General features: G+C 42.1%; 2 protein-coding genes across 3 annotated transcripts in view; both read left to right on the plus strand.

The window, feature by feature from the left end:
* Nucleotides 1–15,371, plus strand: part of nup210 (nucleoporin 210) — a 28,045-nt gene extending 12,674 nt beyond the window's left edge. The window contains exons 21-40 of one of the 2 annotated variants that reach the window (XM_084366849.1): nucleotides 129–257; nucleotides 505–632; nucleotides 714–849; nucleotides 944–1,006; nucleotides 1,488–1,667; nucleotides 1,745–1,825; nucleotides 1,939–2,070; nucleotides 2,352–2,510; nucleotides 2,916–3,007; nucleotides 3,164–3,338; nucleotides 4,573–4,748; nucleotides 6,927–7,147; nucleotides 7,443–7,579; nucleotides 8,341–8,455; nucleotides 9,536–9,682; nucleotides 10,470–10,720; nucleotides 10,854–11,058; nucleotides 12,957–13,073; nucleotides 13,542–13,613; nucleotides 14,132–15,371. In XM_084366849.1, coding sequence (XP_084222975.1) covers nucleotides 129–257; nucleotides 505–632; nucleotides 714–849; nucleotides 944–1,006; nucleotides 1,488–1,667; nucleotides 1,745–1,825; nucleotides 1,939–2,070; nucleotides 2,352–2,510; nucleotides 2,916–3,007; nucleotides 3,164–3,338; nucleotides 4,573–4,748; nucleotides 6,927–7,147; nucleotides 7,443–7,579; nucleotides 8,341–8,455; nucleotides 9,536–9,682; nucleotides 10,470–10,720; nucleotides 10,854–11,058; nucleotides 12,957–13,073; nucleotides 13,542–13,564 — 2,667 coding nt within the window. In that variant the 3' untranslated portion in view covers nucleotides 13,565–13,613; nucleotides 14,132–15,371. The remainder of the gene's footprint in view (nucleotides 1–128; nucleotides 258–504; nucleotides 633–713; nucleotides 850–943; nucleotides 1,007–1,487; nucleotides 1,668–1,744; nucleotides 1,826–1,938; nucleotides 2,071–2,351; nucleotides 2,511–2,915; nucleotides 3,008–3,163; nucleotides 3,339–4,572; nucleotides 4,749–6,926; nucleotides 7,148–7,442; nucleotides 7,580–8,340; nucleotides 8,456–9,535; nucleotides 9,683–10,469; nucleotides 10,721–10,853; nucleotides 11,059–12,956; nucleotides 13,074–13,541; nucleotides 13,614–14,131) is intronic. The other variant, XM_084366848.1, reaches the window with a different exon arrangement.
* A 7,681-nt stretch (nucleotides 15,372–23,052) lies between these two features.
* Nucleotides 23,053–25,890, plus strand: part of LOC311265214 (IQ motif and SEC7 domain-containing protein 1-like) — a 96,830-nt gene continuing 93,992 nt past the window's right edge. Inside the window, 1 exon segment of the mRNA XM_084366622.1 lies at nucleotides 23,053–23,860. Coding sequence (XP_084222748.1) covers nucleotides 23,601–23,860 — 260 coding nt within the window. The 5' untranslated portion in view covers nucleotides 23,053–23,600.

Consider the following 25,890-nt stretch of genomic DNA (forward strand, 5'->3'; position numbering starts at 1 on the left):
TGTGATGGGATTATGATCTTAAACAACATACTATGTGCTTTCCAAGAAAATCTCTATGCCCAATCTAATGCAGAGATTTGAGTTTTTGGCAATGAATACATTCATTTTGATTTGCTGTGGTTTCCTAGGTTTCTCCTGTCCACCCAGGGGAGGTGAAGGTGATGGTTCATGACCTTTGTCTGGCATTTCACGCACCTGCCACAGCCACAGTACACGTTTCAGACATCCTGGAGGTTTTTGTGCGGGTGGTTGACAAGGTCAGTTTCCAGCCCCATAATCTTGGGAGGTTGAGACACTGCTTGACTCGATGATCCCTATTATCAGTACCTCACATTCCTGAAATGCTTCAATGATGTCTAAGCACTACGTATGGTTGTCTCACACTTTCCTTCCCAATTTTCATGACAGATAGCCTGTCTTGAATTAGCATTATTAGGTTTTGTCCTGCCTGTGAACCAAAATGATTATTTCTCTAATGATGTATGTCATTCATCTGTGTTTCAGGTGGAGATTGGCAAATCTGTGAGAGCTTATGTCAGAGTCTTGGATTCTAATAAGAAGCCCTTCCCAGCCAGCTCTTTCAAATTCATGAATCTTAAACTCAAGGCAGCTTCTGCGATAGTCTCTCTAAAGTAAGTAGTAAGTTGTTGTTGAGGTTGAGGATGTAAGAACTTGTCATTTTTCTCATTCATTTCTGGATTCCTTTTTTGCAGATCATTAGCGGAGTCCACAGAAATTGATACAGCTGTTTTCCTAGTGAAAGGTGTTTCTATCGGTCAGACCACTCTGTCAGCTGTTGTTGTGGGTAAAAATGGGAGAAAGATTGCATCTGCACCTCAGCAGATTGAGGTATAATAATGTGTGAATTCCCTAAATGTCTACTGTGATTTTGACTACCACATATGTTGCACATGTTTTTAATTTTTTTCCCCCTTACTTCTAGGTATTCCCACCATTCAAACTCATCCCAAGGAAAATGACTCTGTTAATTGGAGCAATGATGCAGGTATGTACAATATTGATGCTTAGTCTGGAAACAGCTGGCCCCAGTTTATGCTGCCAGAAGAGTTCATCTGGTCCTCACTTTATCTTTCAAAAGAGCTCTCTGCCAGGACTCTTCTGGAAGATGATGTTAGCCTAATTGCTCTTGGTTTAAACATCCAGTTTGCCTTTCATTTGGCTCAGCTCATGCTTTAATTAGAAAGCATTTACCATCCATCCAATAGGCCTCGTAATTGCTTAACATTAAACTCTGTAATACACATGCACTGCACATTATTTGTGTTGGATTTCCATTTTTCCAGTCATGAGTACTTGAATACACAAAGGATAATAGCTTTCAGCAAATTATTATCAGGCTTTGCATTGATGAAAGCCTTGGACTAAACTGTCAGTGTTGTCAAGATTAATCATGAAGGAGTGATACCCATTTTTTTTTCTCTCTTTTCATGTTTCTCTCTTCTTTTCATTCCTGCTGCCATTCATAGATCACATCTGAGGGTGGTCCTCAGCCTCAGTCCAATATCCTTTTCTCTATCTCTGATGAGAAAATAGCTTCTGTCAATGGCATTGGCCATGTTAGGGGTGTTACAATTGGTAATGCCACAGTGACAGGACTGGTCCAAGCTGTTGATGCCGAGACTGGGAAGCTAGTGGTTGTGTCTCAGGTAAATATATATATATATGGATGATCTGGACTCACTTAGATGTTACAGATGAAAAGCTCATCATCTTTTGTCCTCAGGATCAGGTAGAAGTTGAGGTTGTGCAATTGACTGCAATTCGAATCAGAGCACCTATCACAAGACTGAAGACAGGAGCACAGGTATGGTATGGTTATTATGATAAGATTTAATTGGGAAAAAAATGAATTCAGTACTCTCTAAGGGTAATGTTGTACTCACAGATATGCTTCATTCACCCCCTTTCCCTCTCTAGATGCCTGTGTATGTCATGGGTCTGACCAATAGTCAAACACCCTTCTCCTTTGGCAATGCTGCTCCTCAACTTACCTTCCAGTGGTCCATCACCAAGAGAGACATTCTGGATGTCCAGTCAAGACACACTGAGGTGCACTTCAGTCTGTTTGCTCTTGTATTTCGCATCACACGCAGTTTCTGCCACTGAACCATTTCTATTTTGGGTCCTGTTTGTCCCTGCGATCCTTTTATCAGATTGATTTAAGATGTGTTGCCTCTGCATTACAGTATGATTAAAATAAACAGCATCTGCCTTGTCTCTGCTTCCTTGTCAGCCTCTGCCTCGTCCCCGCTTCCTCATCACTGTTGCCGTTTTATTTGATTTGCCGCTGCTATTTTTGCCTTTCTAATAATGGTTCCTGTCTCCTTCAGGCTAACGTGGAGCTCCAGTCAGAGCACAACTTTGGCATGAGGGTGACTGGACGAACAAGAGGGAGGACAGGGCTGAAGGTGGTGCTCAGAGCTACTGACCCGGCTGCTGGGCAGCTAATGGGGAATCTGCAGGAGCTCACAGATGAAATCCAGATCCAGGTACAGCATTGTGTCTACAACTCTCTTTGTACACCTGAAGGAAAAAAAAAAAGCAACGCTGTAAACATCATATCTTTGTGTCCCGAGCACCTGTATTATAAATACTGTAAATGCAGATATTTTAGAAAGACCCCTCTTATGGACTACTTGCAGTGGCCATGTCTCCCTGCTGCTCCTTCATTATAGAGAAAGCTGGCATTTAAGTCAGCAGAGCGCTGAAGTTGCTGAGCTTTGGGAAATCTGAAGTTGATAACTTTGTGAAGTGATAAGACTGCAGATTAGTTGGAGTTGAATGCATCCAGCCTCAAACTGCATTAAACTATGACATGTCACTAGTGCTGAAACATCAAAGAATGATTAAAGCCCTCTAATAATTGGAGTTTCAACATTTTTGCTTTGATCAAGGTCTATGACAAGCTGCACATGCTTAATCCTGAAGTGAAGGCTGAGGAGCTACTGATGGCACCGAACTCGGCCCTGAAACTCCAAACTAACAGGTGAGCTACAAAGTACCTGCATGCCGGTTTAGTCTGTTCTAAAAGATACAAATGTGTGGTTTTCTCCAACAACTTTCATTGCATAATGAAAAGTGACAGGAATGTGTATAAAACTCAGATAAACTTGATGTGATTGTGTTTCTCTGTGTCCAATAGGGATGGTTTGGGTGCACTCTCTTACCGTATGCTGGATTGCCCTGACCAGGTTGTCATCGCTCAAGTGGATGATAAGGGCTCTCTCTTCTCTGGCTCTCTCACTGGTATCTCCTCTCTGCTGATCACCTCGCAAGAGACCTTTGGTGTCAATCAAACTCTCATCCTTGCTGTGAAGGTCAGTTAGAGAGCTACTGCCCGGATGCTACTACGTTTCACATTACTGGTATTGAAATAGGTTTCCTGCTGAATTGTTTTCAGTGAACTCTATCTCAGTGACCTGTTGCCTATAGTAATTGTATACGCTGTGTATATCAGTCAGCCGAAACGTTTACGTTTCAAGTAACATGCTGTATGACCCAGTTTGATTAATACAAGTTAAACACTAAATTAGGGCCGTCTCGAAAAGCATTCTTAGGGCTTCAGTGCCAATTATCCACAACTGTATTTGCAGCGTCAACATCAAGCTGATCAAACTTCTAGTAACTTTTTAATTATATACTTTGCTATTATTGTAATCATGAGTCTAATGATGGATGAGCATTTGACTCGTAAAAGTAAACTTGATGAGAAAGCGAGTGTTGAGGTTCGAGCAGGACTGCATGTGTGCACGCTGAGCAGTAATGCTCCCTCGCTGGTTTTTATGCGTGCAGGTTTTAAGACTACTTAAAAGCTATGGAAGAGCTCCAGTTCCTGTTCCCCTTATCAGTCTTCTACCTTCTTTTTTTGGAGCAGCCGGTGCAACGTCTCCTCCCTCTGTATACACATAGAAGCTTTGAAGCCTTTGGGTCAACCTTACACTAAATTATGATACAGCTGTTTGGGATTAGAAAATATGAAAACGAGCACTGTGGAGCTAAAAAATGATGCCTCCTGAAAGGGTAAATGTTCAAGCAACTTGTCTCAATATAGAAAACATTCACATCTATGTCACATCTTGCCTGTGTTTTGTGTTTTCAGTTTGGTTTGGTACAGACAAAGCATAGCTTGCATGGCTATATAAATAAATAGATAAACAAAACAATAAAAAAAAAAAAATCTTTTTACATTTTCTGTTGCATTTTGCCCCAGCCCTGTGGTATGATATCTATATTTATTAATCAGAACAAAACGACAAACAACAGCACAGTAATCGCTAAGTATGAAGCCGTTGACCAAGAATACATAAGGGAATTTCTAATGTCATAGATTTTATGTAGTGTCTTTGTAAATAATAATTGTCAGTATATCAAATATGAACCATGTGTCATTCTGAACCTGTATTTCTACATCTGCACCTAACTAATTCTCAGTGGGCTGAGGTGCATCACCACCCTATAAACCATAAACAGTAGAACTAACCCTTGAAATAACAGTTGACATTGTCCCTGCAGTTACTGAGTGCAACACTGGTTCTCCCCTTCATTCCTCAGGTGGTGCCTGTTTCATATGTGCGCTTCAGTACCAGTCCCGTACTCTATACGCACACCAGAGAGAGCCTGAAAGCCTTCCCCCTGGGCGTAGTGCTTACCTTCAATGTACACTTCCATGCCAGCACTGGAGAGGCCCTGCACAGCTCCAACTCCGACCTTACGTTTTCCACAAACAGGTCTGTCACCACACTTCTATGTTACTGATATAATCCATACATTCATAAACAGTGTGACTCAGTGAGTTAAACTTCAGGGCAGGCAGAGAACGGAGGGACGGTATGTTTCACAGTTTGCTCAGTGCCCCAAGGTTGAAAAGCTATTATCCTGCTGTTGCGGGCTATATATAGAGAGAGAGTATCAAGGCCTCTTTGAGTGGTCTGTTCGTGCAACCTCGCCCAGCCTTGCATGACCCAATGTCTGCCCGTATTTCAAATTCTGCCAGACAAGTCATGTCAACCCACGAGCTACTCGCCCTCGACCAGCTGAACAGAAAATGTATTCATTTGGGATGCTTTTAACCATTTAGTCATTTATTCGGATGTATTCGCCGTGGTGTGTTTTTGTGATATTGATCCATTACCCAAACCAGGTTCTCTATACTTAGCCAGTGCTATGATGCACTATATAATTATTCTGAGTCCAGGCTGTTTGCATTAATATCTGTACAGTACAACCACAGTAGTTGAGGTCACAGCAGGGTATAGCGACAGGCTGCGCTCGCAGTTCACAACATTAATTTACTGGGCTGTGTTATTTCCACCTGACTGAATGAGGTAAATAATCAGGAGTGTTTGACAGAGAGGAGCACTGCTGCTGACCCAATGAGGGACTCATTGATTCTGGTAACTTGTTCTGCAGGTGCTGACAGACAACTTTAGGGGAAAAGTTTCAAAATCAGAGTGGTAAAGGACTTACAGTCTTGGGACTAAGTTTTGTTATTAGATCCAATTGAGTCTCCAAGGAGCCAATTTGATTTTACCAGTATCTGATGTTGGAGCAGTTTGGCCCTATTTGTTCAGAATCAATGCTTTGGAGACATTTTAAGGGGACAAAAGAGAAATAGACTGAGAACTATTTTGGCAAGAAAAGAAAAAACTGAACTACATGAAGGAATGAGAACTCTTCTCAATAGTTTGTTTTGTTAAGCTTGTCTAATCGTAACGCAAGTTCATTGGAAAGACAGATGAGCTGTGGTGGGATGTGTGACGGTCATGGATTAATGGATTACAGGGGTCGTGTATAAAGGGGATCAACAAAGGGTCAAATGTGGATCAATGACGAGAGCGAGGGGTGTCGCAGCAAGGTATTGAGAGATATTTGGTGTGGTCTTTGATCCTGAACCTGTTACAATTACTTCATATCGGCACATATTGACATCTGTTAATAAATCATATTAATTACCATATTCATTATTATTACTTACTTTCTTTAATGGAGAGTATAGCAATAATAATTTCAATTTGGGTTCCCATGGATCTGAAAAATCCTTAAAGTTTTTCAAAATTAAGGGAAAAATAGACTTGAAATGTTTTTGCATTTATATATTTTATGCAAGAACATAAATTATTGATATTATAGGCTTTGTTTTGCTGTCTGCACAAGTGTCCCTCACAGTTTTTTGCCATCATTGTAACACAGCACAGTTAAGACGTGTTAATACATTAAAGCCCTTCTCTTAATTCTTGTCTCTGAGCTTCTGTAAAGCCTGCTAGTCCTCGTTATCAATATTCCCAGTGTAGTCGTAAATAAGCAGTAATTAATCTGGATCCATACCGTAAATTATGCTGTGTTGGGTCCCTGATTTTCAGGGAATTGGGCCAGGAAGGTAGTGGCAAAGTCCTTGAATTTGATGTTAAAGAAGGTGTTGGAATCTTGTCGAATGTAGCTGAAGGGGGGACAACATCCACAGTCCTCATTCTGTATAAAAATAGTTCAGCTGAAGCTAATATGAGCCTGCAGCAGTCTTGAGTTCGACAAATAATTGTGTATCCTCCAAAGTAACAGTGTTTTAATACAAATGTATTGTTTCCCCAGACAGTGTTTCTATGCTGAGCTGTAGATAGAAATAGATTCCTATAAATGAATGCAGGGCATTGACTATGTGTTTGTGTTTATGTTCTTTGTTTTTCCTAAAACATACATGTTTAAAATAAAAGTTCTTTATTTGAGTTTTGTGTATTTTTAAAATTAACATGTAGACTCCTTAATATGTTTGAAAACAAAGTTAATTCTAAAAGAAGTCATAGTAAAAGACAAACTGTCGAACACATTCTGTTAAAAGTTAAGTTAAAAATTGATTTTAAAAAATGATTAGCTAGTCCATAATTCACCTTTCCCCCTCTTCTGTCCGACAGGGATGACCTGGTGCAGGTTGGGATCGGGCCTGGTAACCACACTCTGACAGTGAGGACCATCAATGTAGGCCTCACTCTTCTTGCCGTGTGGGACAGTGGAAACCTGGGTGTGGCCGACTACGTTCCAATACCTGTCAAGCATGCCATCTACCCATATGAGGCCCAAAGACTGGTGGTGGGCGATGTGGTCTGTTTCAATGCCCAGTTGACCAGCCCGGATGGTGAGAGATCTACCTATTCTTTTCAGCAACGCTCAAACTGTGTTGTGTTTTTGTGTATGTGATCAGAAGAGGAAGGACATTTGAAAAATTAATGAAGAATTGCCTTCAGCCTTGACAGTGTAAAGATGGCTCTGCATTGAATTGTTTCTTCAAGGATTAAATATCTATTTATCTTAAGACCTTTTGAATTATAGTACCTTTCTTGGCTGAAGAGATCCTTATGATATAATCTTGCGTAAGACGATTTAGTTTTAAGTCTATTTTTTGTCTGTGTATTATATTCCCTTCTCTGCAGGTGCTCATGGTACTTGGAGCTCCTCTGCTAATGGTGTTCTTGAGGTGGACCCTAAAAGTGGTGCAGCAGTAGCGAGAGATTCTGGGACGGTCACTGTGTACTACGAGATACCTGGTGTTCTGAAAACATACACAGAGGTATTTTATCAGTAGGAAATAATGACCATCTCAGCTGCAATGCTTCACTGACAGACCCTGTATACTCCGGTATATAGGTTCCCTTTTCTTCATGGCTGTGATGAATGAGCTACAAGAAACCAGTTGGAGTGTTCCAATTATGTAAACGGCGCATCTCTCTGGTTTCTTTATTCCTACTCTTGACATCTCTATTCTGCAGAGATTATGATCTTCTCCATCAGTGCATCATACTGTATCAGTCCTTCAGCAATATATCATAACGAGAATAAACTCACAACAGGTGCATAGTATTTCAGTCATCACACTAATGCGTGTGCATGATGTTACTGCTGTTGAGATTCTCATACATGATGGAGTTTGGAAAAGGATTAATTGGCTCAGTCTTGTCTAACTGTCACCATACTCCATCCTTCCTGCTCGTGAGCTGAATGTAACCTGCAGTTTAATATGAATACTTCCGTCTGGCAGGACAAGAATTGATGAGATTCGGAGTAACCCATTTTATGTTAAACAGAAAGCTCACATTCATTCTTACGAACTGAATGGATATATTCCTTAAACAGTGTGAGATGAGACATTGATAGAAGCAGCAGTAATGTTATATTAAACTCTCAGCTGTTTTAATTGGTTTGTTTCACTGACAGTCTGGTGTGATTGATGTGAACAATTAAGTGTGGATGTAATTTATAATGTGATTATTCCAGGCACACACTTGAACCTTCTTTTTATTTGCTGTTTTCTTTCTCCGTATGCTTCTGTAGGTACTCGTAGAAGCATCTACGAGGACAGCAGCTATGGCGCAGGCTACACCTGTCAAGAACGGCAAGGAGACAAAGGTCCTACTCACCACCAGAGAGAGAGGAACTAACCTCATTGGTACTGAACTAATTTGATTTAGAAAAGGCACAATGTTCAACATTTTGGGAAATAAAAAATAAAAATCAATTTCCTTCTCTTGTTGAGCATTAAATGAGGAGCTAAATAACATAATGTCTGTATGAAGCCACAGCCAGCATCGTCTTTGCCTAGCTTAGCACAAAGACTGGGAAAATGTGGGAATAGTCTGGCTCTATCCTCTATCTATGGTAACCAAATTGCACCTTATTAATCAGTAAGTATTCGTAAGAAAGAATTCAAAGGTAGCTCCAAAACTATAGAAGCAACATGACCACTTACTGCTGCTCACTATACTAGCTACCAACTGCCATTAGCAAGTAGCTCAGTTAGCTGCCGAGCTAAGTGGCCCTATGAGCTGATGGGAGTCTGCCTGCACCGCAATAATCGGTTGACAGGGGGCACTCACTGCAGTCAGTGGGGCTCAGCTTCAGTTTGTAGAACTGGAATATTTTCACATCTTACTCAGTGAATTGAGGATTTATTAAAACCAAAGCAGAGATGAAGGAGAAAAGACAAACAAAGGCTGTTTTGGTGAATTTTACTTTGTTTCAGTTTTAATAATATGTAATTTTGCTTTCACACATCAACATTAGTTGACGTTACAGAAGAAAGCATACCGCAGATGGACCGACGACGTAGCAGTCATAGCAGTTATATGTAAAAATGTGTGTTGAAATGCTGACAAAAAACGTCTGAAGGTACCTTTTTAATTCCTTGAAAAATAGTTACTGAGACTAAAGCTTCCAGACACTTTCAGAGAATTTTTTGTTAGCTGTATACAGAGCCACACTAGCTGTTCCCCCTGTTTCCTGTCTTTGTGCTAAACTAAGCTAACCAGCTGCTGGATGTAGCTCCATATTTAACAAAAAATGCAGGAGTGGTATCAGCCTTCTCATCTTACTCTATACTGGAAAGCGATTAGGCATATTTCCCAAAATGTCGAACTTTTGCTTTGAATCCATAATCTCATTTATATCTGCCTGACTGAAAATCTAAAGACTCTGTGTGTAATGAAGCTCAAATGATTTGTATCTCATGCCAGTGTGTTTTACCCTGCAGGAACCTGTTCCTCTGCCCAGACTGAAGCTATTTCTCAGCTGCAGCCAGAAACCACTGTCAGCTGTCATCTCAGCTTTACTAGCGATGCTGTTGACTTCTCTGCTAATGATGTCTTCAAAACACACACCAGCTTTGATTCCAGCGTTGGTAAGGCTGATCGGGATTTACACCAGACATCATGTTAATGGTCAAAGAAGCGATGTGTCCTGAGTCATTTCATTTTGCTCAGATACACTGCATCAGGCTGTATTTGCTCCCTGCAATTCTTCCTTTCATCTAAATAAGGGATTTCATTTTTATTTTTTTTAAAGTACTGGTCAAAGACTACCTTTGACCATCTCTTAACTGTCCTTAACACCAGTTGGTTTAACATTCGCATAATTTTCTACCCTCTAAGATTCACTCTAAATTTCTCCAAATAAACAAAAATGAAAAAATGTCTTTTAAACTTACCTAGTAGGCACTTTGTTTATACGTATGCTCTGCATGGCTGGACAGGAAAATACTGTTTACAAGGGCATAATCAATACCTGCTTTGCTCTTGGAATAAATTTAGCAGAGACTATAAAAGGTGTCCAGGTGATGTATTGAACTGCAGAGAGCCACTGTTGCTTGAAAGCACTGATCTAATCATGTTTGGGGTTTGGGAATTCACCCAGGTTGTTGGCTTATTTCTGAGGGGATCCGCTGTGTGCGTACAAGGCTGTAATCGCTCAGCTGCATCCTACTAAGGTCCTAATGGGAGCATTTGATTGTGAAATGATCCTGACAAATTATAGAACTGAGTGGGAACAGACATTATACTACTTTTAAAAAGCATTGTGCACCTTTTTGAGATGACATTTACACTAGGGACACTGTAGTCATTTCTTTTCCCAAATGCACACATAAGTAATTTATCTTGATCCATCACATTTCTCTCCTCTTGCCACAGGCCTCTACACATGTTCCATGACCTTGCAGCCAATGACTGACCACCAGACCCGTGTGCTTAGCATGTCCATGACCAACCTGCTGGTGAGGGCAGGCATGCAGGGCAGTGCCTTCTCTGGGGAACAAGTCAGTGCTGTGCTGCCCGTAGAGCCAGGCCTCTACTCTGACCAGACTGAGTTGTTGCTCTCAAACCTGCACCCATCAGCTGAGCTCACCATCTATGGCCCGACTGTGGCTCTGTCCAACATGGAGGTCAGGATAAACATTGTTGCCTGCAGAACCTCTTATAAAAATGTCCTATTGTTTCATCTTTAATGTTGTTTAGGTAAATGTCCTTTTACAAACAAAGTATTTATATATATATAACACTTTTCCACATCTTTAGGTGGTGTCTAGTTCTCCCCACATTGCCGTCCAAGAGAAGGAGGTACACCATGACTTCCCCAGCTTCTCAAAGTACACCATCAGCGCTGTGGATCCTCAGGCAGCGCTCTCTGCTTCTATTTCCATAAGCAGCACTTCCTGGGGCCAGACTCTCGCCATCCCAGTCACTTTGATTCACGTGGCTGATCCCAATGCTGCCAAGCAAGGTTAGATATCCCTTCAGTGCAAATGACAAGTCTCTGCCTCAGGACACAAGGTCTCGTTGCTTAAAAGTGAGGTCACAGGAAAGGTAGTAGGGCTGTCACCTCTGCAAACCATCAAGTTTGAACCAGCTTGGACTAACGTGTAATTAGTTTGAATTAATTTAAATGCACACTGCATGGACTAATCCTGAACTACTGCAGAATTAACATTGTTCCAGTCATGTCTGGTGCATCCGTTGCCTCACTGAGTGACAAACTAACATTGCTGTAAAGCAGTTGCATTTCACAATATGTCAGCAATACAGCCGTACTGTACCTTTTATCCCACATTTTCCAAAATTCGAATTTCTTCCTCACATTACTTCTCACATGGTTTGTTGTCATGATTGTGCATTCAGCATAGCTCTCAGGTTTTTCCTCATTTCACTTAAGTAAAGATAACAACAGTGGCCCACTGTACAGAGGAAAACAGGGCATGCACTGGACGTTTTCAGTGGTGTACAAGTCAGGGCCTGTTGTGCTTATACACTGAGAATTTTGGACTTGGACGTGGGCCTAATCCCTAAACACCCCTTGCCCCTACAATTTAGCCCTACCCCTCCATTTGCCGTGTTCATGCCTACGTGAAGAGTGTCTCGATTCTTGTTGGGTTGAATTGTTGCGAGTACATGGCCCTTTTCAGAAGCTTAAATCTGAGGGTCATGTGAACTCTGTCGTTCAATGCGTAATGGTCTGTTTTGTTGCATAACACATTCGCTACAAGTTTGCTGATCTCTCGGTAGCTAACTAGCTAGCCAGCTAATGTTACATTTATTATGGCTCATTTTTGCATGATATTCCCTCATTTTAATGTATTTCAATGTTGCATTCCCTCCTCTGATGCCATGTGACGCCCAAAAATGAACTGAAGTCGAGCAGTGAAATTGCTTCAGTTGGTACCACTCCTCTAATATCAGTGTAGACTGGCAGGGTAGCAGCACGGGTCGTTAGCCTGTAATGAAGCAGTGTTCTTTTTTATTTGATGACTTGATTGATAGTGTGTGGTTCTGAATGAATTTTAATCGTCTATGCTGTCCATCAGATAAAAGGCGAGCAGCCTTGTGATAATACCAGGTCTGCCACAGTAACACTGTGAGAACACAAGAGAATTCACCACAGATACAGACGGTTGCATTTGTTATGTAAACGCCGTAGACGACAACGGATGGCGGTTGAGGGTCTTGAAGTCCCATTTCATAGCAGGAGATTTCAAACACTGGCTCTTGTAACTCTGTTCTGAGGGGAAAGAAAGCTCTCGACAACAAGGGGTAGGGGTAAAAATTGGAGATGGGATTTAGCCTGTATCTGTCTATCATCTACTCAAAGCACTTCACAGCACTTGCCACATTCACCTTTGCACACACACATTTATCCACCGATGGCAGAGGCTGCCGTGCAAGGTGCCGAGCTGCTAATCAGGAGCGATACAGCGTTTCCTTGCCAAATAAAATTGTATAGTAGTTGTGCAGTAGTTTCAAATAGAAGGTGACAGACCTAAAAATATTCAAAATAGAAAAAAGGAAGCCTGTGAATTGTCCTTGATTCAGCATGGTTATAATAATCTTCTATATTTAGTTTATTAAACAACTTATTTAACAAGTCAAACTCAATTTATGCTTCAGTAACATGTCTGTCATCTGTAGGACACGACCGATTTTCAGAAAGCATAATTTCGTTGGAATTTCAAATTTCATTACCACTTTTTGACAGCATCATTATCCCTCAGTGCCATAGCTAATATTTGTTAGTGTGTTGTTCTCCGCACTTTGAAGAGGTTTTGACAGCCTGTTATCTCATCCACCTCTCTCTCTCTCTCTCTCTCTCTCTCTCTCTCTCTCTCTCTCTCTCTCTCTCTCTCTCAGCAGCTGCTGCTCCGGACTCGCAGGGCAGCCACTCCCTGCACAGCTTTATAAACTCCTATGAGATGATGTTCTTCACCCTGTTCGCCCTGCTGGCTGGTACAGCTATTATTATAATCGGTGGGTCATCTCTTTTCTGTTACGAACAGCTATGCTTGTAAAACTGAGGTATTTTGAGGTTCTGTAATAACTAATTAGGGTTTGAATACCTGGATAATTTAGTATGATAGTGAGGAATAATGAGGATTTACGTCAGTTCTTTTCAGCTTCAGCTTGTCATTCTTTGTTTAATGGAATTAGTTTTCTGCAACTTAAGTGTACAAGGCATTGAGGCTTTACTTTGAATGTCTCCAGCGCTGCAAATAGCACTGCAGGGTCAGCTCGTCTTTTATAGCAAAAGGAACAAATCCCTTCAAAAGTGAAGAACTGTCCTAACAGGACAATCTCTGTTTGTGTTCATCATCGGTGGTCACAATTTGAAGCACTTGAGGTTGTGAAGACATTTTGTGATTCCCAAGAGCTTATTCGATTCAGAGCTTTTCAAACACCTCGATGAAGTGGTTTTAAATTTGTTTTTCTCCCCTGCAGTCGTTCACTCGGTGTTCAGGTAACAGGCTCATCATCCTGCTTTCACCACAAGGACACCACCACCTACTTCAGGTAGGACACTGTCACTATTATTAAGTTGATAAAGACAGCAAAAGGATATAACACAAAATGCCGGTCCTTGAGCTCCATCTCGGTTAAAAAGGATAAAGAGAAGTTTGTGATGCTACTGGGCTGTAAAACTCCACTGAGAATTAATTAGAAAAGAAAAAATTGAAGAGGTTATACAGCGTCCAGGACCATTTTCTTGTCTCAGAAGAGATGCACCCTCACCCATTGCAAATTTGTTTGGATGTAAAATTTAGCAAAAGAACGAGTTGTACCACTCCATGAGTCTCCAGTTTATTGCGAATGAAGCTGACACAGGAGGTGTTTGATGTCTTAATTTATAGCCTGTGCTCTGGCTGCTACAGTATGTTTAGGAGAGGTTCATACGCGTCACCAATACCAATAAGGCTGTTCATTTCTTACTCTTTAAGCCAAGTAGTAAATCCTATACAATTCTTCCATATTTGTCCAGACATAAATCCTAAAAACCTTCTTTACCCAGTGCTATATTTGGCTTTTTTCAGGTTTAAACTCGCCGGACGGAAATACCTTCAACCACCTAACGCCAAGGATGGCCTCCAACTGCCCCAGGTCGCGTCTCTATTCTCCAGACTGATAAAGCTCTCTGTCTCTATTCTCTATTCTTCAGAAGAACAACACCACAGGCCATTAAAGCTCATGCAATGTGCCTCTCTCCCTCAGTATGAATGTTGTGGGATGTGACTGCAAAGTCTTAGTTGTGTTCATTTGTCTTTACTCGTCGGTACAGGCGCTTTTCAGAATAGCAGATCGTTTAAGAGCCGCAAGCTGAGGTAACACGGCTACTTTCTTTGTGTGTGCGTTTTTGTGTGTGGAAATGGTTTATATATATTTACAGTTTGTGTGTCCTGTTATTGTTTACCATGGGAATTCTTATATAAAACCACTTATTTACTGACATCTTTTGAAGATTGCTTAAAAAGCCAGATCCCTAGTTTGTGCTTAAACAGTCAGATTTCTTTGTGTGCTTGTTTGTTTTTGTGTGCTACTTTTATTTTACGTGTGAAATGTAATAACTCAGGATGAACCTTATTGTTTTATCACAAAAGGCAAACATTAATTTATGAGTGAAAATTTGTCCTGTTATGTTGAAGCTTATACATTTTGTGAAAATGCTGTCCACTGTAACCGTCCATAGATGAAGAACCCTCCAAATGTGCATAATCCTAACTTGGAAAAGGTCCGTTATTTCTGGTTTTTGGGCATTTTACTTCTCCATTATACATTACTGAGTTTTTTTGAGCCATAATACATGCAGCTCTTTCTAATACATAAATGTGAACCAGTTGAGGAATGTGAACCGTCCTTCAGTTTTTATATCCCGGTGTTGATTCAGTGCAAAAGCAATCAAATGTGACCTGTTCTCATTTCTGAAAATGTAATGTTTGTTCTGTCCAGACCACATTTCCGAGAAGAGATTACTGTAGCATCGCTGGATTGCCGGGACATAAAAGTGTGACTTTGTTTTAAATGAGATATTTTTGTATTCGAGAAAAAACTGTTGACAAGGAAATCGTATTTATGTTAGCTAGTGAAATTCAGTTTTACAGGAAGAGGTGTGTGATGATCAAATGGCATCAGTGCTGTTTTTGTGTTTCAAGATTCATAGTCATGCCTTACAATCATATCTGGACAGCTTTCGGCACATAATACAGCCACAAGTTTGTTTGCTTGTGTGAATATGCTCTTGTCTTTGCTAATTAAAGTTTTTACTTCTCACGTTCAGCATCGGTCTTGTGATTATTCATCAGATGCATTCCTAAAAGTGTTTACATCTAATTAAATTCAGAGTTTAGCATGAATAACATGCATGTTCTCACGCACACTCAGAATTTGAACAGTTGATCAGTCACAGAAAGCTGCTTTTCTTCTCTGACTAATTAGAAATACAGATGTAAATCCAGTCTGAACTAAATACGGTAGCTTGCAACACTGATTCACTCAACCTGCACTCTTCCACGCTAACATCCCCATGAATTCATTTTCTGCATCAGTGCCGTTTCATTTAATTGCCCTTTCTACATTTTGTTTACCTCTTTGTTGCATTTACATCTAAACTGCTTTCATGCCGTTGGTGTTCGTTCACATTTCTTGGCTCTCACTGTGTAAATGTTTTATCGTCATGTGCACTAGTTCTTTTCATGGATTGTTGTGTTTATACGGAGAAACACTGAAGTAACTTCTCAGTAAAGGCGACAACAGTTAAACAGGAATATTCATGCAAAGTCATTGAATCACAGCACAAGGAATGCAATTAGTAATGCAAGTGAAGCACTGTATGGAAATGTAAAGTTCCTCTTCGGTGATGACTAAATTAGCAGATATCCCAAAGCCTCACACATACTGTACACACAGACCAAGGGGATTAGAAAGGAGGTCTTGTTTCTGGCTCTCTGCGGATGTGTAAAGGTCTGCGATCGCTGATCAAATATCTCCCATCTGTCTGTGACACTGCTTTGGTGGGTCCAAGTCACCCGCCTTATTTGTACGCCCTCCGCGTGTCAGCAACTGCTACACAATCATGAGTAGCTGGGCAGACTAGACTGTGCACCACAGAATTATTTGTCAAGTGGCAAGGCATCAGGAGTGGTACACTTGAGGGCTGCAACCATCTGACATCATGTGCATTTTCAATGAAAAATGTATTGTTAAAACATCGACACCTTTTAGTGATTCTAGGGTCGGTGCCATTTATAGATGATATGTTCAAATTGCTAGTTTCTTCTAACCAAAAGTCAAAAACATAAATATTCATGTGGACATTGCAAATAAAAGAATAAAATCTGCATATCTAAAGGGGCAATTTCACAAAAAAATACAAAATATAAACAATTATAAGATGTAGAAATTGGTATTTTGTGCAACACCACTCTTAAATACAAACCGCAGGTCTGTTACAATTCAACAACATTCAGATGAAATAAAATGCATGTGCCCCTCAGCTTTTGAAGCTACATAAAAATAACAAAAACTAAAGAAATGAAACAACCAAAACAATAAGAAATATGTCTACCCAACACTCAAACACCTTTACATATTCATGTTGACATATTGCAAAGAAAAGCAGAAAATATGCACTTTTAAAGGGGCAACTTGTTGATACTACTTTATACCACAAGAGGCAGTAGTCTGACGGCCCTTTCAGCTGCAAGAAGCTGCCAGTCTGCTACTTAGTTTAATAAGTGAACAAAAAAACTCATACAGTAGAAGGAAAGGAGATATTTTTACACCTATGTTCCTACTAAAAAGAAAACTACAACCACGCAGTGTCTAAATTCAAGTTTTTCTCTTTAACTAAACTCAGATGAGCTTAATTACCTTGTTAACTTACTGTATGGTGAACCAGTTCACACTTCAAACAAAATAAAACTCATCAAAACAGTCTTGGCTCGCCTTGGTCGAAAATAAATCCCCAATTCGCAGAGTAAGACGTGAAAATATCCCCGCTCTTTGTGCTGTTTTCATGCTGCTGATGCCCAACTCTCTGTTGGTCCTCTGCCACTTCATGCCTTTCCTGTCCCTCCCTGCCTGCAGTGTCTTCTCATCCCTGGAGTCACAATCCTGACCGGAGTTGCTGTAAGTCACCTCCGTACTGAATCCCTGAGTCTTCAAACTGGCATCTGTCAGTCCCCCGAGGCTGTGTTCGGTCCAGCCTGGTGTCAAGCCGTGTACATTGGGAGGCCGCTTGACTGAGCCATTTCTTGCAAATTACACATTTAAAGAAGCAAAAACTCAAGAATATTTGGCATATGTACAACATTTCAGCTCTATCGTTGTTGTTACTAAAAGCTAATCACGGGGATCTGCGGAAATTATGTCTACAAACACATAAAACCCACAAACATGCACTGCTGCATATGGAAAGTAATCCAGAGTGGGGGACATAGACAGCACCAACACTAATCTTTGCATTATTTCCCCACATGCTCTTTATTTCTCAGAGGGGGTGTTAGGCAGAGAACCTTCGCTCATGCCTGAGGGGTGTTCATGAGGATGCTCAGGAAGACCAGCTGTGTGGCTCAGGCTAAGGCCACAACAGGAGCCCGAGGGCATTCTTAGGATGTAGGAAAAGACAACATGTTAACTGCCGAGTAAAGAAACACACCAGCTGATTGGCTGTCCACCTCAGCAACGCAGCAGCAGCACCCTGGTTTTGATTTACTGTCTGCTCTGGTTAAAACGTGATGAAATCCACAAGTGGAAATGACTGTTTTTAAATTACTCCCATCAAATGATAGCGGCATGTGGGTTTCGGACGTGACCGTACAGTATATCTATAGCTCATTAAGGCAGTCATCCGTGTTAAGCTAAAATGACACTCAATTTATTCTCTCCATTAAGGCACACGGGTTGCATGGACCCCACCTGTCAGCCTGTCGAGCTGAGGGCCATCTTGTTTGCTGCGTCCTGGGCGAAGGGAAACCGCCGCTGTTCCAGATGGCTTACTGTGCCGTCAGTTTTGGGGCGGGGGGGGATCAACGAGGTGGACATGAATGAGACCTGACGAGAATGGTAAGGATGCCTCCCAGGGGTGGTCAGGACGGGGTGAGAAGATCCACCTGGAAAACACACCTGCCTGTGAGGGGAGTCAGAGGTTGCTGTTTTGAGCCCACTGAAAGCTGTAGTAGTTGGTGATTTGTGACTTAGTTGAACTGGATTTAGTGGCAGACATTTAAAGATCCCATCCACAAATGCGATAAGGCATACATACGCATTCTCTACTGTGTGTCTGACATGATATTTGCAGAAAAATAAAGATCGATTGTAACATTTAACTCCTGAATATACTCATTCAGTTTAACTGCTGGACACAAGATGTCTCCTCCTTCACTGTGGAGTCCAGTCTCAGTCTACGTGGACACACCACTCTTGCATATAGGCTACTCAAGACGGGTCTCACATTTCTTTATTCAGCACTGGCTAGACTAGACTATCGAATCTTAATTTGTAAAGATCAACAGGGCATTAATTTGATTTACATTTTAAAATTATTGCCATCTTTTGCAGGGGGATGTAGGCCTACCACACTAAGGCCATTTAGTCAAATTTAAATCATTTATATACAACGTAATAACAATATTTCACCAGTCAGTTGGGTACAAACTAATAAACAAAAAGAAGAGTCATGAGATGGCAGAACTACTTTTTTAATTTCGATAACAATACCAGGTATTAGTACTCAAAGAGACCCAACAATATTCAGACCCGATATACATTTGTGAATAAAATGTAAATCTTTAGTGACAAAATTTAGGATACCAGTGATGCAATATATGGATTGGCTTCCAGACTTTTCGTAGCCTACGAGCATGATTTGTGATCATTTACACGTGTAGCGGTGAATAAACTGCACAAACATCCTTTTACACAGTGAAGCTCAAACACTCAAGTGGAGGAACAAGAACAAAAACACACTTTTGACTGGAGGGGGACTTGAAGCATTTTCCTTGGTTATGTAAGTTGGAGTGATCCCTCAAAGCGGTGTTACGAAAAGAGAAGGGCTGAAGGTAACGTTGCAGAATTTATATGAAAAATGACACCAATGTCAATGCAAACCTCATCAAGCTCCCTCTGTGTTCTTGCTGTTTTGATTAGTTGCAGGAGGAAACTCCCTAACCTGTTTGGCTTTGGTATTTATGACATTAATTATGTTTTATAGTGGTATCAGAAAATTGAGTTAATTACTTTATTGCCTACAATGTTCCCTCTTGTGTGCCAGCTCAGATCCATCACATAAACGTACATCTGTATGAGGTGGTTGTAGGGCCCAGCAGAGACTATTTGGCATTCTCTGAACAACAACAAAAAAAAGTTTTCCACTCCGCTGGTTAAATGATTGGGGCCTTTCTTCCATCGCAGCTGGCAAATGTTTTGCAGGGCTCAAGTAAGAGCGCTTCCGAGTGGCTTTGCCTCAGTGCAAATATATGAGCGATTTCACAATATAAATCTCTCTGGCTGGCACCCGCCCTGGCACCCGCATCTGACTGGTCAGCCAAAGGAAGAAAAGGAGGGAGCCCAAGAGCATAATAGCGACAGGCTGTATGTTTTGAAGTGGTTGATATCCTGTGGATGCTGGCATTCCTCGTCCATAAGTCACGAGTTCCTGTGCTAGCAGATCTACCGTTTGTGTGACTGATGGAGCTGCGTGGTGTAATTGTGGGCAAGAAAATATGAAAGTATCAGATTTAGAGGAATATGATTTTATGATGTGATTTTCTTTTGTGGTATTCTTTTAAGCCCCTTTTCCTTCTTCGCAGGGTCACTTGAGGAGCAGCAGCGCCAGAGCTGGAAAGGATTCAACATCTCACTGAAGGACACTGTAACTGCTCTAATATGTGCTGTTACACATGGATTTGACTGGAGGCCTTCTGGCTGGAGGATTGTCTGCGTTCCCTTTAACACTGTTTGAAGAACGTGGCAGTTGCGGCCCACAACAGACACATTTACCTGATTATGATATGTGCGGTTCCTGGGGAGGGGGTGTACCACTTAAAAAGAAATGCGTCAGAAGTGAGGAATTAAGTGTGGCAGTTGGCAGCGATGACACGCACCACCCTGTGACTATTGGCTGATGCTGGCTGTGAACTGTATATCCTTCTGGGTGGCATGTTGACGCTCCTGCAGCCCTCCTTGGCCTCGCGCCATGTGGATTATGGGAGCCACAGAGAATAACCAAATCCATCTGCAGTCCATGTCAACTCCTTCCCGCTGTCACTGTTTTTCTGCAGCTCTGCCTCCAAATTAAAAACAAGATATCTCAGATCAGATAGTGCCGACTTCAGGTGGTGTGCCACAAAACCAAAAATCTCAATTTCATGGACAAGACATTCAGCATCTCTGTTTGCACTGCAACTGTATCCAGAAATACAAAACGTTAGCTGAGCTTTGAAATGAAATGATCAAAAGGGAACAGGAGTCATGGGAGAGGAGTGGATATGAAAATGTTTGAGTTTTTGACAACTGTTTTTTAAAGTGCGAGCGTGTATATTGCTTTCATAACAAAGCCCGCCATGGGGGAGCGATCACAAGAAACACAGGGAGCAGAGCGAATAATGCAGACTGCCATTGCTCGGTCTCAGTCACTGATTTGCCTCCCAGTTCTTATAGAGATGTCTATAATATCCTGCAAGCCATGTTTTTAAAACAGGCTTTCATTCTCCTACAGAGGCCGTGTTTGCTTTAAAACTTTTAAATTTAATAGAAATACTTCAATCATCTAACCATTGGTTGTCAAAATGAATTAAAGGGTAACTCGACCAATTTTAGCCATTAAAGTGTGTTTATAGGTCTTACAGAGTGTGTTAAAAAAAAGTAGTATAAAGCCTTTTGTGGCTTCAGAGAAAGCTGCAAGTAATTGGATGGATTGCCTCCCATGATGTCACTCTGTGGGTTAGGGTTAAGTTGCATTGTGGGTAATGTAGGCTCCCTGTTTTGAAAAGTTTAGAAACAAATGAGGAAATCGATACAGCAGAACCAGAGATGTTGTCTTTTCTATTTCACGCATTCTGCTTTCTTTTCACACCCTGACATCTACATTACCCACAATGCAAGTCAGCCACTGAGTGACATCACTGGAGGCAATTAAAAAGATAACATGCAGCTACAAAAGGCTTTAAACTACTTTTCTTTAATGCAGTACTCATTATGGAAGAATTGATGCAAAAACATTCGGAAATTAACTAAAATCATCATCCGAATGTGAAGAAACAACAGTTTTTATGTTATATCGTCTATTTATTGTATTGTAGAGAAGTTAGCATGCTAACCAGCGAGCCCATGGATTTAATAATCAAAATCTGGTTACAGCTCCGGAGGTGGAGCCCCGTTCATTCCTAGGAAAGGAGCTTAGTGGCGCATGAAGCCAACAAAGCTCAACTTCCTGGGTATAAAATTACATGGATCTTCCGCATTGTGGGGCCCTTATGGCATGCACTCTACAGTCTTCATTTCATTGTGCATCTCTTCAGGACTTTCTAAATGTTATCGGACCGAATGGCTGAAATTCTGATACTGAAACCAATCATTTCGTTGTGATGCTCAAAAAATGGATCCAACGGTTTACAGCTGCTTCTTTCATAATGTAGGCATATGGCAAAACGTATGTCTGGGCCGCAACACATCACATGCTGTTGTGATAACGGGGTTTGGCCACTATGAAAGCTGGAGCTCCTCCTGGGGGCTTAAGCTAGCCCCAGCCAGTCCTGGTCTAAAGCCCCTGTGCTAGTGGTCTAGACAGCAACACACATCTGGTCCCTGAGCTCCCAGTCTGGACCAAGGACATTACATTAAATGTGGACACAGCGTTGGAGACGGGGGCCCCATTCATTCATATGAAAGCTGCTCAATGGCTCGACTTCCTGGCTATTAAATTTCCCGGATCTTCCACGTTGTGGGGCCCACAGAGCGTGCACACTACAGACTTAGGCCAACCGAGCCGGTTAACTTCTGGTTAAGCGCCCTACACTGTCCCAGGGTTAGGGTTACTTACATACACGGTTAGGGTTAGGGTTAGGGGTTAGGGTTACCCTAACCCTTTTACTGGACCAAATGGCTTAACTCGTGTTAGTCAAACGAGTCGTTTCGCAGTTACAGTATGGGTTAAAAAAATGTATTTTTGGGCCACAGTGCATCACGTGGTGCTGTAATAACACGGGTTGGCCACCACGGAAGTTGGCTTCAAGGCCTGGCGCTCGTGCTGGGGGCTTGGTCCGGATCACTACCTGCATGGCTAACTGAGCTAACTATGGCTAACTGGGCGGTGACTCTGGTGACATGCTGCTCCCTTTTTGCTTCGAGTATGACTTCAACAGGTGGCCAGTTCTTCCATACTGCACCTTAAATGTGTCAAATTACTGGAGTTACCCTTTAAGTTTATGGCAGCATCTTGCAGCCTGAGTGTCAAGGCGAGGCAGATGGGAGAGAGATGGTCACCCATTAAACTTAAGCCCCTTTATATCGCAGGGACAGTGCTGCAGTTTGCTCTCAGACACCCATGGGACACTGCTTGTGCAAATCTGCAGCCTCCAGTCCTGCCACACATAGAGTGTGCTGTAGGGGGGTGATGGGGTGGGGGGGGAGTCATTTTTGATTCCAACACTAACAAAAGCTGCTTGTATCTATCACGATCATTTCACCAGAGGGGGTACAGCCTGCCGGTGAAATACACAGACAGCATAGTAAACAACTCTGCAGGCAAGACGCAGCACCACTGTGCGTCTACCAGATTGTGCTACAGCATCACACACACACACACACACACACACACACACACACACATGCAGAGGACTACAATGCAGCAAAGTTGTCATCAAAATGTGTGATGATCTGTGTGCTGTATGAGGATGCATGCTCATGCGCACGCCTGCACAACACAAAACATGCGTGTGGATGCACTGAACTGACAGAGGAGAGGGGTGGAAAAAACATGTGCGCACAAACTCTAAATTCACCTCCCATCCTCCAGCAGCTGCAAAGCCGTGATTGCGCTCGATGCGACCTGCGGATTCATAAAACTTGAAAACCCCGCCTACTTGACAGCCAGCGTCTGTTTACGAAAAGTCACGGGAACGGCATGGAGGAGCGAAAGGTAGAGGAACTGTCACACCGCGCTGCCAACAGGGGGAAGAGCCCGACTGCACGGGGAGCCAGGTCCGATCCGCGCGGTGCGCTGTGCCACATTTGTTTGATTGATAGTCGGGATGCCTGCTGACACTCGCAGCTTGACGCGTGATTAGAGGCTTTGAGTTTGTTGCGCTGTGGGGACTTCTAACGCGCGTATCGGGAGTGTTTCACATCCTGAATTGTCACCCACATCGACTTAAAACAATGGCGAGGCGTAAAAGGCGCAACCCACTGAAGAATTGTTGCGCTTGAAGCCCAGCCTGGACTACACAGAAGCGTCTCCCCGAGACGACAGGGAACCACGGCGCAAGAACCAGAGGCACTCGGAGCGACATGGAAAGCCCGACCGAGAACCCTACCAGGGCTGTGGAATATTTGAAGGAGCTTAACAAGATCATCGAGACCCAGCAGGAGTTGCTGGAGAGGCAGAGGGGACGGATAGGGGAGCTGGAGCAGCAAGTGTCCGACTTGTGCACGGAGAACGCCTGTCTGAAGGATCAGTACCAGCGGCACCTGGCAACCTGCAGGCTGCTGCAGGGCAGCAACAGCCTGGTCACTCTGGGAGCCATAAAGGAGCACATCACGCAGGAAAAGTAAGATCTGATGTCGTGTCATGTTGTTTTCTATCAAAATCAAATCATCTCTATTTAACCGATTTCCTTCATAAGTATTTAAAAGTGACACATTGTAGTTGATTAAAGTCATTCTTGCTAAATCATTCAGACCACAAGTAGTTCATGTCCAACAGTGCCACACAGTGATCCGCAGTTGCAACTAGACGAGCATCAGACGCTTCCCTGTTACTGGGGTTTGCTGATGGAAAAATGGGTCCGAGGATTACGCACGGCACAATTACAGAAAATGGGTATTGGTGGACAGCTCGGAGCTTTCCTGACCATATCTGGAAACGTGCAAGAGAGGATGTCTGACCATTGTGAGTGATTGTGGACAAGGCAGTCGTTCCCCTCACAGACTGATCTCCAGTCCAGCTGTTACCTTTTTACTTTATGAGCAGATCAAGTTCAGATTGAGACATGATGTCAATTACATACTGATTCAGACATGTTAATGGTTCTATACATGTGTGCATGTACACAAGCTTTTTTAAAGATGTGGAGGTTTGAATCATATAGATTGATTATGGGCTGAGCTGATTATCAGTGCCAAGGCAAGGCAAGTTTATTTATACAGCACCTTATCATACACAGAGGTTATTACAGGCAAAATAAGCGCCATAAAACTGGTAATTAGAAAGCAGGAGAAAAAAGTGCAGTCTCTAGTTTAGTTTAAAGGGGCACTATGTAGTTTTGGAGAAGAAATGAAAATTAATAATGCAAACTCAGACATACTTGGATTTATCATAAGTGAATAAACAAGCAGTCCTCAGAGGAAAATAAACTCCCCAGAACACTGTTAGAAGCTAGAAAGGTGGCAGGGTCCGCCAAATATAAACAAGTAAAACAGTATGAAACTGTGTTGTCCTTTAAGGTCAGTTTGTTTATTCAGTTTATTCAGTCATGAAAACAAAGATAGTTTGTTTATTTAGTTTGTTAAGGCATAAAAATATCAGCCAATGAAGATCTTTCTCCTGTGATCAAAATGTCTTCCCCAAACCTACATAGTGCACCTTTTTAAAAAAAATGGCTACAGTTCAGGTCAAATCTTAGTTCCAAGGGGAACTGGTTCAAGCTGCAGGCAACATGATGGCTAAAAGCTGCTTCACCATGCTGGGATTCAACTCTGGACACCACTAGCTGACCAGCCCCTGCAGATCTGTCTTCTACACCATCAACATATCTATGATGTATTTTGGGCCTGGACCATTAAGAGACTGATAGACAATAAGTGGGGGCTTGAAATCAATGTTGTGTTCAACTGGAAGCCAGTGCAAGGATCTGAGAATTGAGGTCCTGAGAAATGTGTTCTCACTTCCTGGTGTTAACATTTGAGCAGCAGCATTTTGGATGAGTTGCAGCTGTCTAATGGTCTTATTGGGAGGCCAGTTGGAAGTGGATTACAGTAGATCAGCCTGCAGGAGATAAAGGCATGAATAATCTTTTCTAAATCATGCTTGGACACTTAGTTTCCTTTTTTAGATATCAGTGTTTTTTGTGTCCGATTGCCGATGAAATAATAAAAGAATTACTCCTACTTTAGCTCTTTTTTTCAAAATCGGTCAATCCATATTTTAAATCCTGTGATCATTCTGCTTTGGCATCGCTGTTTTTCCATTCGCCTGTACTTGTCAGGTTCTGTAACTTCAGCAAATTGAAGTCTAAATTATTCCTATGCTATAGCCCTCAGTGGTCTTAAGGTCTTAAAGGATTTCATGTGCATGGACAGGCACATTAATCCATGTTATATGGAATGCAATAGCTCCAGCCCCTGTGAAAAAGGCACGGACTTGGGATGGATTCGTTATTCAATTATGTTACAGGGCCGGCCCCTATCTGCAGGCGATGGGTTAAGCCCCAGGCCAGGCAGAGCAGGTAGGGCAGATGCCGTGGAGCTTTATATATCGAGGGAGCTGGTAAAAATGTTGATAGTCAGACACGCCGCAAGGATTACCCTCCCTGCGCCCTACGCAAGTTCACACTCGGATGGCTGTAGCTCCAAACTGCCT

This window comes from Pagrus pagrus, assembly GCF_965226575.1.
Source record: "Pagrus pagrus genome assembly, chromosome: 11".
NCBI classification, from domain to species: Eukaryota; Metazoa; Chordata; class Actinopteri; order Spariformes; family Sparidae; genus Pagrus; species Pagrus pagrus.